The 15146-nt window shown below is 35.3% G+C and overlaps 1 protein-coding gene across 1 annotated transcript in view; it reads right to left on the reverse strand.

Annotated features, from left to right (window-relative positions):
- LOC149776222 (beta-1 adrenergic receptor-like) overlaps nucleotides 1-12788 on the reverse strand; it is an 80524-nt gene extending 67736 nt beyond the window's left edge. The window contains exons 1-2 of the mRNA XM_089942448.1: nucleotides 11907-12788; nucleotides 542-665 (exon numbers count right to left, since the gene is read on the reverse strand). Coding sequence (XP_089798574.1) covers nucleotides 542-665; nucleotides 11907-12785 — 1003 coding nt within the window. The 5' untranslated portion in view covers nucleotides 12786-12788. The remainder of the gene's footprint in view (nucleotides 1-541; nucleotides 666-11906) is intronic.
- Between the last annotated feature and the right edge of the window lie 2358 nt (nucleotides 12789-15146).

Consider the following 15146-nt stretch of genomic DNA (forward strand, 5'->3'; position numbering starts at 1 on the left):
TAACTTAATATGTTGTATATTACTAAACCTTTCCTCGCCGTGGTTTTGAACAAAAACTTACAATTACATATCTCAGTGTCATCCCGCCTTGTAGGATAGTATTCACAAAAATATCCCTAGGTACATAGTGCTTAGTTTCATCATACTTGTAGGATAAAGCTCACAAAAATAACCCTTGTAAGTGCATATTTCTCATTATCATTACGTCGTTTAGGATAGAACGAAAAATATCTCTTACTAAGTCCACAATTTTCTGTCTCATCATCAGAACCAATAGGCGGAGAACAGAGGGAATATGAAACAGACGTTACAAATCCAAAATCTAAAATGCTGTCACCAAATAAATGACTGATATATATATATATATATATATATATATATATATATATATATATATATATATATATATATATTTTTTTTTTTTTGTTGAAAAATATAGTAAAATATTGTGTTAATTACAATAGAAATTTGTTTGATATTTGTCTTGTCCAAATCAGAGGATTCCTCATATGCTGAGGAAATTATATACAAGTGAACCTACCATCAGTAACGATGTATAAGGGTCGCTGGCACAGAATGTCTTTGTAGCCCTCACGGAAAGATGCACTGCGCCAGGCATAGATGATAGGGTTACAACCACTGCTCGTGTACATAAAGCAATAGGCCTGAAAAAGAAATGTCACAAATGCAAATGCAACGTGGTAATTTTACATTCTTATTGTGATGAGTAATACAGATCATTTTTAATATACATATCCCTGATGCGTAACATAGAAAGGTTTCAGATTCACACTTACAGACATATATACACTTACTGGGTATGAACAGGCAGCTGATATTGTCGCAAGTCCATCTCATTAGAACATTGGCTATAAATTGGCAGCAAGTGACCATGCCCGAGATGAGAGGTTGCTCCGCCTACCGAAGCAATTTTTCACTTAATACAACAGTTGGCATATTACACGTATTAACCTTTGGATTTAAACTTTCAAACCCTATTGGAAAGGACAACGGGCATCCTTAACTTCAACTCTTCGTAATAAAATTTTACACTATAACTCAAATAATTTTTTTTATTATCCTCGCAGTGGGGAATATATGTTGGAGTTAGCTCAGAGACAAGGATATCTTAGTCGGGGATTACATTATTTGTATTTTGGAGGCTCCACTGAGCAAAAGAAAAGTACAGGGACCCTAAGGATGGCATTGTCTTTTCTCTGCGACGACTACTGAATCGATTATTTAGCTCCTGATGCGTAACATAGAAAGGTTTCAGATTCACACTTACAGACATATATACACTTACTGGGTATGAACAGCCAGCTGATATTGTCGCAAGTCCATCTCATTAGAACATTGGCTATAAATTGGCAGCAAGTGACCATGCCCGAGATGAGAGGTTGCTCCGCCTACCGAAGCAAGTGTCATAACGACTTCTTAACATCCGACAAGCCTGTTGTATTGGCATAGAAATGTCTCATTTTCAGGGATATGTATATTAAAAATGATCTGTATTACTCATCACAATAAGAATGTAAAATTACCAAGTTGCATAAATTACAATGTAGTAGACAGTAGTTATACCTGTATCTGAGGCAATAAACGTCTTTTAATTCAGTAAATAATTAAAATCAATTATAAAGCGGCGGGAGAACATTTTGATGTGAAAGGAAATTCATTCCAGACAATGTTAATTCATTTAGTATACAGTTCTATCATACTCATTTTACGCGATTTATGTGTATGCTGCCGCTTAGGTAAAAGACTGAATATATATATATATATATATATATATATATATATATATATATATATATATATAAAATCGTAAACATTTACTGTTTAGAGGTATACTTTTGTACATAACACTTTTAAAGTTCTACTCTGTTCGTGAGATGGAATTTTGATCATGATGTATGTAGATGTGAACATGTAAAATACATGTATGGGAACATAACTATCTGGAACCATTGATGTTGTCATTGTTGTTATTATTAAAATTTTCATCCCTCACCCAGCTCAATGGCTGAAAATAAAGATTCACTCAATTGTCTGAACGATCGAGACGATAAAGCATTATTTTAGGACAAACCAACATTAAAGTGTACATTTTCAAACTCAACTTTGCAATCATGCTCCAAAAGAAGAAAACATACATACAGCAAGGCCCGAAGTTAAGGGTTAACGACGCATCTTCTAGACACGTTCATTTTTACATATCTTTGTCAATTTTCATTTTATTATTTGTATTGCATCTTAAAATTATCAGCGCGATATGCTTTTCTATATAGTTTTGTAGCAAAAAATTGTGATAATTGCCATCGATTTTGTCCTTATTCAGTAGGTCACGCCGACGGCCACAAAATTCTATTCATCCACGCTTTGTCTAACTTTCGGGAAAGGCGTAAATTAACTCCTCCATTTAAACAATTTGCATATCGACTGTTGGATTTACAAAGCACCATTGACTCATTTTCACAATTATCGATGGAAAAATCGAAAAATCATTGCAAAATTTGTAACAATATACGATAGACAATGTCTTGTCGCGACAGTCAGCTTGTTGGAGGAAAATGGCAGCCGCAGTCGATTCCTGGAGGTGTGTCTAATTTACACTTACTGGTTGGGAAATCGAACAGCGTGAGTGAAAGTGGCATTGATCTAAGGGTTTATCCTACTCCTATTGACGTATCCCCTGGTTCAGCACCTGGAAACTATTGAGATACATAACCGTAAGCCACATATATGCTTAATTGGCATAGACAAAAGGTTTCCATATGCAACGGACATTGGCCTAAGGCTTCACCCTAACCCTACCCCACCCCATCCCAAGATCCTAAAGTCCTTGGTCATAGCTTAAAAACAATTGAGACCTCCAGGAGTTGCAATATACATACTTCATTCGCACACTAATTAATCGACATATCCAAATGACATTTGTCAACGGGATGTTCTTAGCTGACATCTGCTATGAATACAGCCTTTTATTCACTTCGAATATGTGTAAGTAATATCTAGAGTCATGACTAGTTTTGAGATATAGGCTGATCTTTCAAAACATGTTCAAGGTTCATATGACTTTATAGGATATTGTGATCAGGTCGAGCAATTACCAAATTACCTTCCAAAAAAGTAGTAAAACATGCTAAAATTTCCCTAATCTAAACTCTTACACAATACTTTATATGCACTGTATATAAAAACTCTTACACAATACTTTATATGCACTGTATATAAAACAACAAAGTAAATATGGATCAATCTCATGATCTTGGTAACTCTCCGGTTTTAACCACAAAATTCAGCCAAAAGATGCTTTTGTTTCGACACTCCTCAATTTAAACAGCATCACACATTTTATTTGGCCCTAGTAACCTTCGATCTTGGGACCAAATTAGTCTTATTGCCCGAAGAAAATTATCGCAGTGCTAAGAAGGACAAATGTAGATTTCAACAGGCTGCTAATTTCCTGCGGATCTCTTATTTTAATAATATTACTTCTGTGGGGTTGTAGTATCTACGAAATTGTGAAATTGCTGTGCATTAAGCAATACTCTTGGTGTAAACTTTTTAAATCCATACAAAAAACAAGCCAATGTTCAAAGTCAGTATTGATTTATACCTGCTATATCACAACGTGAACACGAGAAACGACATTTTACTCCCCAAACCACCGGACGAATATGTATTTCTACAATCATGATTTCCATTCAATTTTTCGTAAACAAAATAAAAAGTTTCCTTTCTTGACACAACGACATATACACGAAATATGTAACTGACATCACAACAGCTCGTATGAAATCTTGCAACTTACATAAAATTAACATATGTACTACTACTACTACTACTAATTTGGCCTGTGTAAACATTGCAAAGTTGTATGTTGCGTAGTCTTATGCTTAATGATATAACCACTGGGCAGTTTATATGATCAATTGTCCTATGGATGATTTTCAGGTCGAGGTTGCCAGATATAAGCAATGAACACTCCCCAGATTATTTAGCTGTTGTGTTTGTTATTCCTTAGAGCACTGTTGTAGGTATAGAAAACGAAATAGAATAACCAGTCCGTTTGAATTTCATTAAATCTAAATGTGCGCTGAAGAATCCCACAAATGTGCAGACCTTGTTGCCTTTAATGAAAATGTTTAATCCATCTGTATCAAAAATTATTGGCTTGCTCATGATCAATGTTTCATTTTAAGTCGGATTTTAGCCCCATTCACATGATGTAAAACATTATTATTTCGGTAGTTGCAACTGTAAATGTTGTAATGTGGAAATGTGATTCATTGGTAATGGCATTTCGAAAACCCAGATAAGGTTAAGCAAGTAAAACCCAGAGAACTTTCATTTCAGAACACGTTTGTTTTTATCTTGTTCACATTTGAATTTTCAGTAATTTTAGAAAGGCTTATATAGGTTTATAACTTATTCTCGATTGAATTACCTTTCTTATTTGGGTCACGTGCACTGACCCTCTCTTACAGAAAAAGAAAACCTTTGCGAAGCGCAAGATCCCTAACACTATCTGGAAGGTTGGCAGGTTTGCTTTTTGTACGCTAAATCCAAATTTAATCTTATCTAAGTTTCTGTGCATTTTCTTACAATCTGGCAAATTCTGTCCAAGACATTTTGGTCTCAATGGATTTTCGTATTCTCCTGCCAATTCCATGCATATTGGTTAATAGCTGCTAAAGCATTTTAACAACATGCAAAGGAACCTTTTCTGCTGAAAAATCTTGGCAAAAATGCATGCCACATGCAAACCTGCTGAAATACCTTGATAAAAATGCATGACATATACCATCCTGCTGAAATATCTTGGCAGATATGCATGACACATACTATCCTACCGACATCCTGCTAAAATATATCAGTATAAATTAGGTATTTTCCAGATATGCACTACAATGGTTTGAACGCACAACAAGCAGATCACTCATAACAATCGTAATATGATATATTGTCCTGATAGAAGAAAGTAAAAATCTGCCCCTACGCTGTTTTATTAGGCTTTATTAATCCGTGTTAGGTGACCGGGGCTTAATGATCAAGCCAAGATAATCGTCATATCATCCCTTTAATATAGGATTAAAAGCCTGTTCAGTGGATTGTCAGGAAAGTGCAAAGCTAAATATGTGAAATAACTACTGTCCAGCTATTAAAACTCCAGCAAGAAATGTGAATATTGTAAAATATAATTTAAGCTTTGTTTGTTTGTCAGGGTGTTCTTTTTAATATCACCGTCACTACCTTATCACAGGTGATTGTGTTGACGTATTTACAATATCACTACTGTATATAACTGAGTTTAAGTTGGGGCCAGCTGAAAATGTATGGACCTGATTGACCAGAAAATCAGCGTCTACGTTGTTGGATATTCTAATTAGTCCTAATAAACTTCATAGACCCAAATCTTCCAGCACATCATCCGACGGCAAATCTTAATCCGTTGATCCAACGTATCGGCGAGAATATTTGATATTTTGATATGATTTTCTTCCAAACAGTTTCAATAAGTCTCTGGCCTGCGTTAACCATACTACGCTACTGAAATCCTACTATATCATCGCACTGGTGTCTAATCAGAGCTACCATATGATGAATGGTTTCATAAAGTGTCACCTAGGGGGTAATTTCTGTAATAGAAATACCGGTTAAATCGATTTGGCTTCATAATGTAAAGATCAAGCTCAGGACCGAAAAAAATCCTTTTATCAACTCGTCCTTATGATTGGCGGGTCGTTGCAAAAGGAAGGATAACGTTACCTCGACAAATGACAAAAATATTTAATGGCCACATGATTGTCATTTGTCGTGCTGAGTGATAATAATACTATCTGGACTCAATATTTAAATGGTACATTCATCCATCCCATAATAGTATTGACTGGAATCAACATTAAAATGGTTATTATTCCCTCCCATAATCATATTATATGGAATCAACATTAAAATGGTACATTCATCAATCCCATAATGATATCTGGAATCAACATTAAAATGTAAAATTCATCCATACCATGATCCTATTGTCCAGAATCAACATTAAAATGGTACATTCATCCATACCATAATGATATAATCTGGAATCAACATTAAAATAGTACACACATCAAAGCAACAATGATATTGTCTGGACTCAATATTTAAATGGTACTTTTATCCATCCCATAATGATATTATCTGCAATCAACATTAACATGGTACACTTATCACTCCCATAAAGATAATGCCTGCACTCAATATTTAAATGGTATTTGTATCCATCCCATAATGATATTATCTGTAATCAACATTAACATGGTACACTTATCACTCCCATAATGATAATGCCTGCACTCAATATTTAAATGGTATTTGTATCCATACCATAATGATATCTGGAATCAACATTACATTGGCACATTCATGCCTCCCATAAAGATATTATGTGGAACCGATATTAAATTGGTACATTTATCCATCCCATAATAATATGATCTGTAATAACCATTAAAATGGCACAATCATTAATTCCTTAAAGATATTATTTGGAATCGACATTAAAATGGTACACACATCAATCCAATAATGATATTTTCTGGATTCAATATTTAAATGGCACATTCATCCATCCCATAATGATATTATCTGGAAATAAAATTAAAATGGTATGTTCATCCATCCCATAATAATATTCTCTAGAATCAACATTAAAATGGTACAAGCCTATACTAATATTGTCTGGACTCAATATTTAAACGGTACATTTATCATGTCGAAAATCGTGTAGCATTATCATGGCAGCTTTTTATATCGGTTACTTCTAGAGGTCAAAACTTCCTGTAACCCTAGAATTTCCCTTAACTCACACGAGTGTATAATTTAAGCTCGTGAACCCTTAGTGAAAATATGAACCCTAGAATTTCCCTTAACTCACACGAGTGTATAATTTAAACTCGTGAACCCTTAGTGAAAATATGACATCGTTGCTTCTTTAAAATGCACCGTACAGGTTTGTCAAAGAGACCCAAAATATGTTGAATGATTTTTACAACACGTGTTTTGGGATTATTGGTATATTAATTGACTAAGAAATTAACTTAGAATAGCAACGAAGCAAATTTGTTCAATCACAGCAGAAAAAAAATACAAAATCTGAAAAGACTATTTGATATTGTTCAGGAAATCAATGAAGTAGCTGACGTTGAGTAGGCCATCCTGAGTGGATGAAGTGACCTGCGAATACTCTAATTATAATATAATTAGCAAACATTAAAAGCTAGTGGCAATGAAGTTCATTAAAGATAAATTAATGCATGAATTGTTTTTAGACTTATAAAATAAGAATTGCATCCCCAGTCACCAACCTTGAGAAGAAATATGAAAAGGTCTACGCTGATGTAGAAGCAGTGTGTGCGTGTGTGTGATTTGGATTTTTAACGTAGCTTTAACGATTTTCAGCCATATAACTACGATGTCTGCAGTGTGGCAGTTTATAGTGAGGTCTAGCACTGGGGCATCATGCATCAAACATGTAGCACCATTTCCCTCCCAGTGACATTATAATGACACCAGGCCGACTAGTCCTAACACTAACATCTTAATACTGAGCGCCAAGCGAGGCAGCTGCTAGTACCATTTTTATGTCTTTGGTATGACTCGGCCGGTCGAATTCGCTACCCACAGCATCTTAGGTAGACGCTTTAACCACTTAGGCCACCGGAGTTGCGTAGAAGCACAACATATGACCGTATATGATACATTCACCAAATATGTATGTAAGAAAAATACCAGCAACATGGACTATATGCAAACGTGACGCAAAACGTTGCAGATAATTGGAAATCAACGAATAAAGAACATTGTACGAGTTGGTATATAATTGTATAAAGGATTAGACGAACTTTAGCCTGATATTTAATCTGAGTTAGGAACTTGTTTGATCAGGATCGGGTAGATGAGCCTGTTTATTCAGAGGATACTGATCTGAGATTAAACTTCGCTTTCCTAAGTGGATGAAGTATCGTAGAATTTATGGACCTTAATTTCGTACCATCATCTGGATTGTGATGAGTTTATGTTCATACAGAATGTGAAACAGATAATACGACAAGGACGAGGAAAAGACGAGAGATCAAATCAACTGAAAATGTAATTCAAGACTAAAATTTCCGCATGCACACACACAGACAGACAGACACACTCACCTATATTTTTGTGTTTGTGTGTGTGGAGAGAGAGAGAGAGAGAGAGAGAGAGAGAGATTAACTGAGACAATATAAACAATACCTGTGCGAACATAGGTTTTTGTTAACATTGTAAAACATTGTTAAATGAACCCAACAATATCTCTCCTTTCACCCTGTCATGAACATTAATAATGATATTGACAAGTTTTCTACGCCACTATTTACCTGAAGTTTTACTATGTCCAACATAACTACGTGCAACAGCAGAACGAATAAATATTGAAAAAGATTCCCAACACGTCAAACAAGTGAAAATTGTATATATACTTGAGGATGAACGAAGCCGTCTAAGCACCATTGCCGTTATCGCAGGTGAGTCAGTTTAGTATGTTCATCCGGAAAAGTTCCATAAATTAAGTTGCGTCAAAGTGTCAGGGTTTTTAATGATTACCGAGTGATCATTCTAAGCGTAAACAAGCCAAGCAGAGACGATATAATCCTTTTATCAATTATGCATCCGGGAATCATATCAACGTAGTAGAACTTGGGTGACACAGCGCTTCCATCCGGATTTAACTTTGCTCTCGATGTGGAATTTACCATGCCTGGTTATATAACCAATGACTGCTTTGCAGCGAGTATAATATCACAGCCATGGTTTTAGAGTGATGACTGTGTGATATTGAAACATAAATTAACAAAGGCCTCCCAATTATGAAATCGAATAAACATGCTTCTTCCTTATCGCCATTATAAGCTATCCATAAATTTTACTGAAGGTTTATACTGTGAAACTCGAGTTGTCATGGAACCGATAACGTCATAGTATATACGCTCTACTAAATAACAAAACTACGAAAATCAGTGATCGAGGGTAAACGAATACACACCTTTGCAAATCACGTGTTCTGTTACACAAGTTATTTCCCTTGCTCAAAGTAAAGGAGTAAAGGTGGCCTCAGTGTATTGTATTTGTACAATTAGCCCAAACTTAATGATTAAAGTCATTAGAAACTTCTACAAAATATTGCGAATTCAGCACTCCAATTACGCATGAAACCTTAGCAACCGTAGGGTGTCCTGTCTGAAAACTCTAGATGCCATTTGACATTTTAGGATGCCAAACCCTACTAGTTTGATCTACTTAGAGCGTGGATTGAATATCACACAAGTGAAGGTGTTAGTTACAGCAAATTAAGCAAAACTATTTGTAGCAATATAGCTAGATCTGCTTGACGGATCTACCAAAAGACACAATCTGCTACAACCACAGGCCAGCCATACCAATCCATTATTTAGGGCTTCAAACTGGAAAATAATAACTTCTTCAGAATGAATGGTAATGTTTCAAGAAAAAACAAAGACAAACCAAATATGTGCCATACATACAAAACTGTGAATCAGTCATATGTTAACAGTTGACTATTGCTGCCTTACCTTTGGGACAAATACCAAAACCGGCTTCTAATGTCACACTTACATGAACAACTGAATTAATATATGTCTTCTATTATTTGTTGCATATTACGTGGTCTATGTTACATTTTCAGATAATGATACCCGTTTATAACATGATGCAAAGTAGATATGAAAATGTCTTGACTGGTTTGATGCAGCCACATTGTAGAGGGGTTACCGCTTATAATAAGCAATTTTATGTTATCACGAATTACAATAATATATTGTAATTATATATAATTATATTGTGTTATATTGCCGTCCATGAGAGTCATTAGGATACCATTTTATAACCAAGTATAATTTCTCTACCACAGAATGAAATGTGATCCATCACTACACTGACCTTATAAACTGACCTTATAATAGAAATCGTATAATCCTTAGGGAACTATAGTGAGGGTGCTATGTCGACAGTATGAACAACTGCATTATAGGCAGTACTGGGTAGATTTATTAAAAACGGATAAGTTCAGCCAAGAAGAGTACCTTGAAGGGCATATTATATGCCTGCACCATAGGATGATGATACTTGAAATTCGTGTGGTTTTACAACAGTGACCTTGACTTCTTGAAATTAGTGTGCTTTTACCACAGTGACCTTGACTTTTGACTAAGTTCATTCATCCTCAATGTTTTATATGTGACGCAGAAATAATTATATTTTATGGAAACCATATTTATCCCCTCAGTGGCAGTGACCTTTAAGTTTCATGTGTTGACACAGAATCAATAGGTTCTCCCTGACCTCTGATGCACAGCATCCACAATGTACAGTAACTACAGATGAAACTGAACTCTAGCTAACTTGCACAAACAAATCTTGTAGTCGGTGATCTTCGCATTTGACCTTTTGAGGCCTAAAATCAATATGTTTCTTCCCTACCGCAATTACAAGTCACAAAGATTAATAATTGAAAAATGGATGAGAACTTGAGTTATTGTGCAGATATAAGTTTGTTCTCCCAGTCCGTTGACTTTTTGACACCAAATTCGATACCATTCTTTTATTCATCAAGTGTAAGCTCTCCAATAAAGTTAGAAACTACTGACGCAAGATAACTCAAGTCATTTTTGCGAAAAACAGTTTTACTTCTTTCAGGCTCAGTGACTTTGACCTTGTTAATGTGAAAATCAAGTTTCTTCCTTACCAAAATTGCAAGCCATCATCAAAGCTGGTAACTGTAGATGGTGGATAACTCAAGTTATTATGCGGAAGCCACTCGTTACCTGTCAGGTACAGTGATCTTGCTTTAACGTTGAGACCCAAAATAAACAGGTTTCTTCCTTCCCCAAGTCCACGTCATCCACTAAGTAACTAGATGGCTGAAGCCAAATTGACAGAGGACGGACATCATAACCGAATACAATACTCATCTTGGAATGCGTATATAAAAAAAATTCCAGTTTGACAAGTGTTCCGTGGAACATGGTGTCGCACCAGCGTCAGTGTACTGATTTATTTCCTCTGTGTCCTGCTCGCAAACACTTAATCAGACAACTTCAATATCGATTATTAAGTTGCCGTCGCTGCCAGAAAAGTAATCCACGTGACTCAGGGTTTTTCTGCAATTGTGATATTAAACCAAGAACTTATAATAAACCAAATTAACTCAGAATAATGAGAACTGTGGTTGTTTTTACCATAGTAAATAGGTTATCCACGTATACGTTAATAACGTTGATAAATGTGACCACATACAATTTTGGAACTTACCATCCAGCATTAGTATTGTCATTACAATCTAACGTTGCATGTCAAATCATCCCCTTTTTGGAATCATGTCTTTTATTCTGTCAGAACATACTAAGACATAGCATGTACTTCTAAAGTAGAATTATCTCAAAATAACCCAGGAGAATCATCTCCTCCATACCAGCCCAGTCCAGGCCGGGTCGTATCCTTGGGAAAGACGCATTGCTCCCATTTCCACAACGCGATATAGCCAATAATGCTTTAAGTGTCATTGAACATCCACGTCACAAAAAACAACAAATAAATAATGTTTATGAATGATGTAAATAATTTAAAACGAACAGTGTGGTCAATATGTCGAATGTAAACACGACGAACCAGGTGAATACTATTGATAACTAAGGATAACTCTGCGTTTAGAGAACTGTTTTTCCCTTGTTTTATGCCAGCTATCAATGTGGCGCTAACATGTTTATATTACAGATCCCATGCATGGCTAGAGATGAATACCTATCATATATAAAGAGCAATGTTTTCAGTTAATCCAGAAAATACTCAAATGGCATACTTACTGCTGCATTAGCCCAGCCTGGAATACTGTTTTTGTCCTTCACTATTGTGACGTAACTTGAGTAGATTGCGTAGGGAATCCAACAAAGTAAAAAGCAGACAAAGACTATAAATACTGTTTTCGTCATTTCAGTCTGTTGGCGGCCTATAATCTGATTTGATTTCAGTGTCTTATTTGTGTGTAGTTGAATGATGTGTTGTCGAAATTCTCGATATATACCTAAATAGGCATAGGCCATAGTTAGGAAAGGTATTCCTATAGCTGTGATCTGAATAATGGCATGATGAATATATTCCTTCTCATTGACTGGGTATTCTGGTCCACACTGCATTGTACGAGGCTTATAAACTGCTCTACCAAGAATGAATGCCGTAAGAACACCACATATTATGGCCCATATCCAAGCGCAAGCTATCATGACCATAATTTTCGAGTAATTGAAAATGCAACGGAATGGTCTTGTAATAGACATATATTTATGAATACTGATGTACATTAATGTGTGGATGGCTGTTATAAAACACAAACTATTTGTTAAGACGTTGATTTTGCACATGGCATCACCAAAAATCCAATCACCCTTCATTAGTGTAATTAACGAAAATGGTGCCAAAAATGTGCCAATAAAAAGATCGACAATGGCTAAATTGACTAAAAACATGTACGTGCTGGTTCGCATCCCTTGGTGTCTTGCTACAACAAGAATAACCATCAAATTTCCAACTACAGAACACAATGCAGAGATCGTTAGCCATGTTCCAAAAATAACTTTTTCCGTCGCTGACCAATATGGTTGTAACAGGTTTAACGTACTATTAAATGTGGATAGGAAATCGGTGACATTTGTAAGTATCAGTGTCTCGTTTTCCATTATTGTCATGTACAAAATATTTCACACCTCAAAATTTTCAGCGTCTGAAAAGAAAAAACAAGAAAGAATTCATGAATATCTCTTGCTTGTAACAAATGCTGAGGGATTCTTTAGAGATGCTCGCCTATAGATCAAACTTTCCAGAGAACAAAGCGAAGGTGGATGCACAGACATAGCGGGTGTTTCCTTAAGACCACCAAGTGGTTATTTCGGCTATTGACCAGATGGTATCTCAAACATGGTGTGTGATATTAGATATCAATAACGTTGTAATTATTCCAGGTGTCAATACTGCTTTATAAACATTGTACCAACCAAGTCAGTGTATCATGCTCATTGTAAACCAGTCAAACGTTAGATTCAGCTTAAAGGGCTGTCTAAGAAGATCAAATTAATAATACACAAAAGGAGATAAGTTTCACAGAATCAAGAACTGGGTAAACAAGACAAAATGGAAGAAATTTCAGCAAACAGCCTATTACATACAACATAACACTACAAACTAACGTTACAATGGATCAAGTGAGAGCGTTGCCAATATAATCCCTTTATGGCGATATCGAAACGAATTCACTCACTCCCGGAAAAATTGTATGCCTATCCAATTAGAACACAATGAAGACCACCTACACGTGTACATACTACAGCAGACAATTTCATAAATTACGTAACAAACATCAAATATAATTATTTCAAAGAGAACACAACATCTATTGATTACAGAAATTCTCAGTTATGTAAATACGTAAGTTCCAATTGATCGTTCTTTAGAATATATTGTAGCTAATGTAAGTGAATATGACGTATAATACGGTGAATGTTAACATATTTACTTAGCTTGATTAATAATAACCTAAAGATCACTGAACGAATCATATAAAAATCTATTGATTACCTCATTAATAAGGCCAGAACAGAACCAAAAAAATGTATTGACTTAACACATGAAAAAGAAAAATAGTCAATAATGTACATAATTCATATACAATGCAATGTTGCATAAATGAATTAATGATGGCGGTACACAGAGATCGCTAGAGAACAAGAAATCAAGACACTCTAAGTTGGCACGCATCATACACATGTTTAGCTATGTATTTTAGATTTGTCAGATCCTCATCTTTGAGTAATTTAAGTAGTTTGAAACAAGCAAACGTGCCCCATATACATAAATAACGGGCAATTGATTATTATCCCCCAAAAGTACAGACCTATTTTTATTATTCCTCCATCATAAACATCTTTGAAAAACTGGGTGCCAATGGACTGTATGATTATTTACAAATATTCTCTCCCTTTCACAACGAACAATTAACTTTGCTAAACAGCTTTAACAAACCTCACAGACTAATGGCTGCAGGAATAAACAAAGGGAACCTAATATGTGTACTATTTCTAGACTACAGGTAGGCTTTTGATTTAGTTAATCATGATATTATATTGTTGAAGTTAAAGTGCTATACATTTGATGTTCATGCCATATGGTAGTTTTTATCCTATCTACTTCGCAAGAGGAACAAAAATCGCTTTGTGGAATCTTCAATCAAGCGAACTGGAAATGAATCATGCTTTTCCGTAGCGGTCTGTTTGAGGCCCATTATCTTTCCTATTTTCTTAAATGACCTTGCTCTATGGACAGATCACACACATACACACTCGCTCTTCTGCAGATGCCGCTGCGATAGCAGCTTCAGCAAGTGATTTAAGTACTGTAGAAGCTTTACTAAACTTTTAGAAATATTAAGATGTTATCAAAACAAAATAAAACGGTCATGAATGAAACAAAAACGAACTGTATGGTAATAACTTCATCTATGAAGCCTTTAACTTTCGATAAACTTGTACATTTTGGCATATATGGTAAGCTCAACAAAGCGTAAAGGAAATAACCGTGAGCAGGTGATAGCGGAAAGTGATTTAAAGTGGAACAAACATACTGACTACATAAATATATTTCAAGTAAAATAAACGTTCCAATTACCATTAAGAAATATATACCCACAAAAATAAAATCGTACTTCAATGCCTAGATTTAATCACTTATTGACTATTTCTTTAGCAATATGGGAAGCTGATCAAATGTTTAGTTAGGAAGAATGAACACGATAGTCTATACTTGTATACAATACCAAGAGTATCCTGATCGACCTCAAAAGATAATCGTTAGGCAGATCCAGAAAACCATTGCAACATTTGAGAGACGCAAACAACTCACTTCCAGAAAATGTAGAACCTGAGCCTATTCCTAAATGGTGGCATTTAAAAAAATTCATGTCTCAAGTGCCGCCCCAGAAAGCTGACAGTTTCATTGCCGATTTGTGAGAATCCATCTTTTAAACCACCAAACGATAATGTCAAGCGAAATACGAC

Source organism: Sinohyriopsis cumingii, chromosome 18, assembly GCF_028554795.1.
Source record: "Sinohyriopsis cumingii isolate HCF-2022 chromosome 18, ASM2855479v2, whole genome shotgun sequence".
NCBI classification, from domain to species: domain Eukaryota; kingdom Metazoa; phylum Mollusca; class Bivalvia; order Unionida; family Unionidae; genus Sinohyriopsis; species Sinohyriopsis cumingii.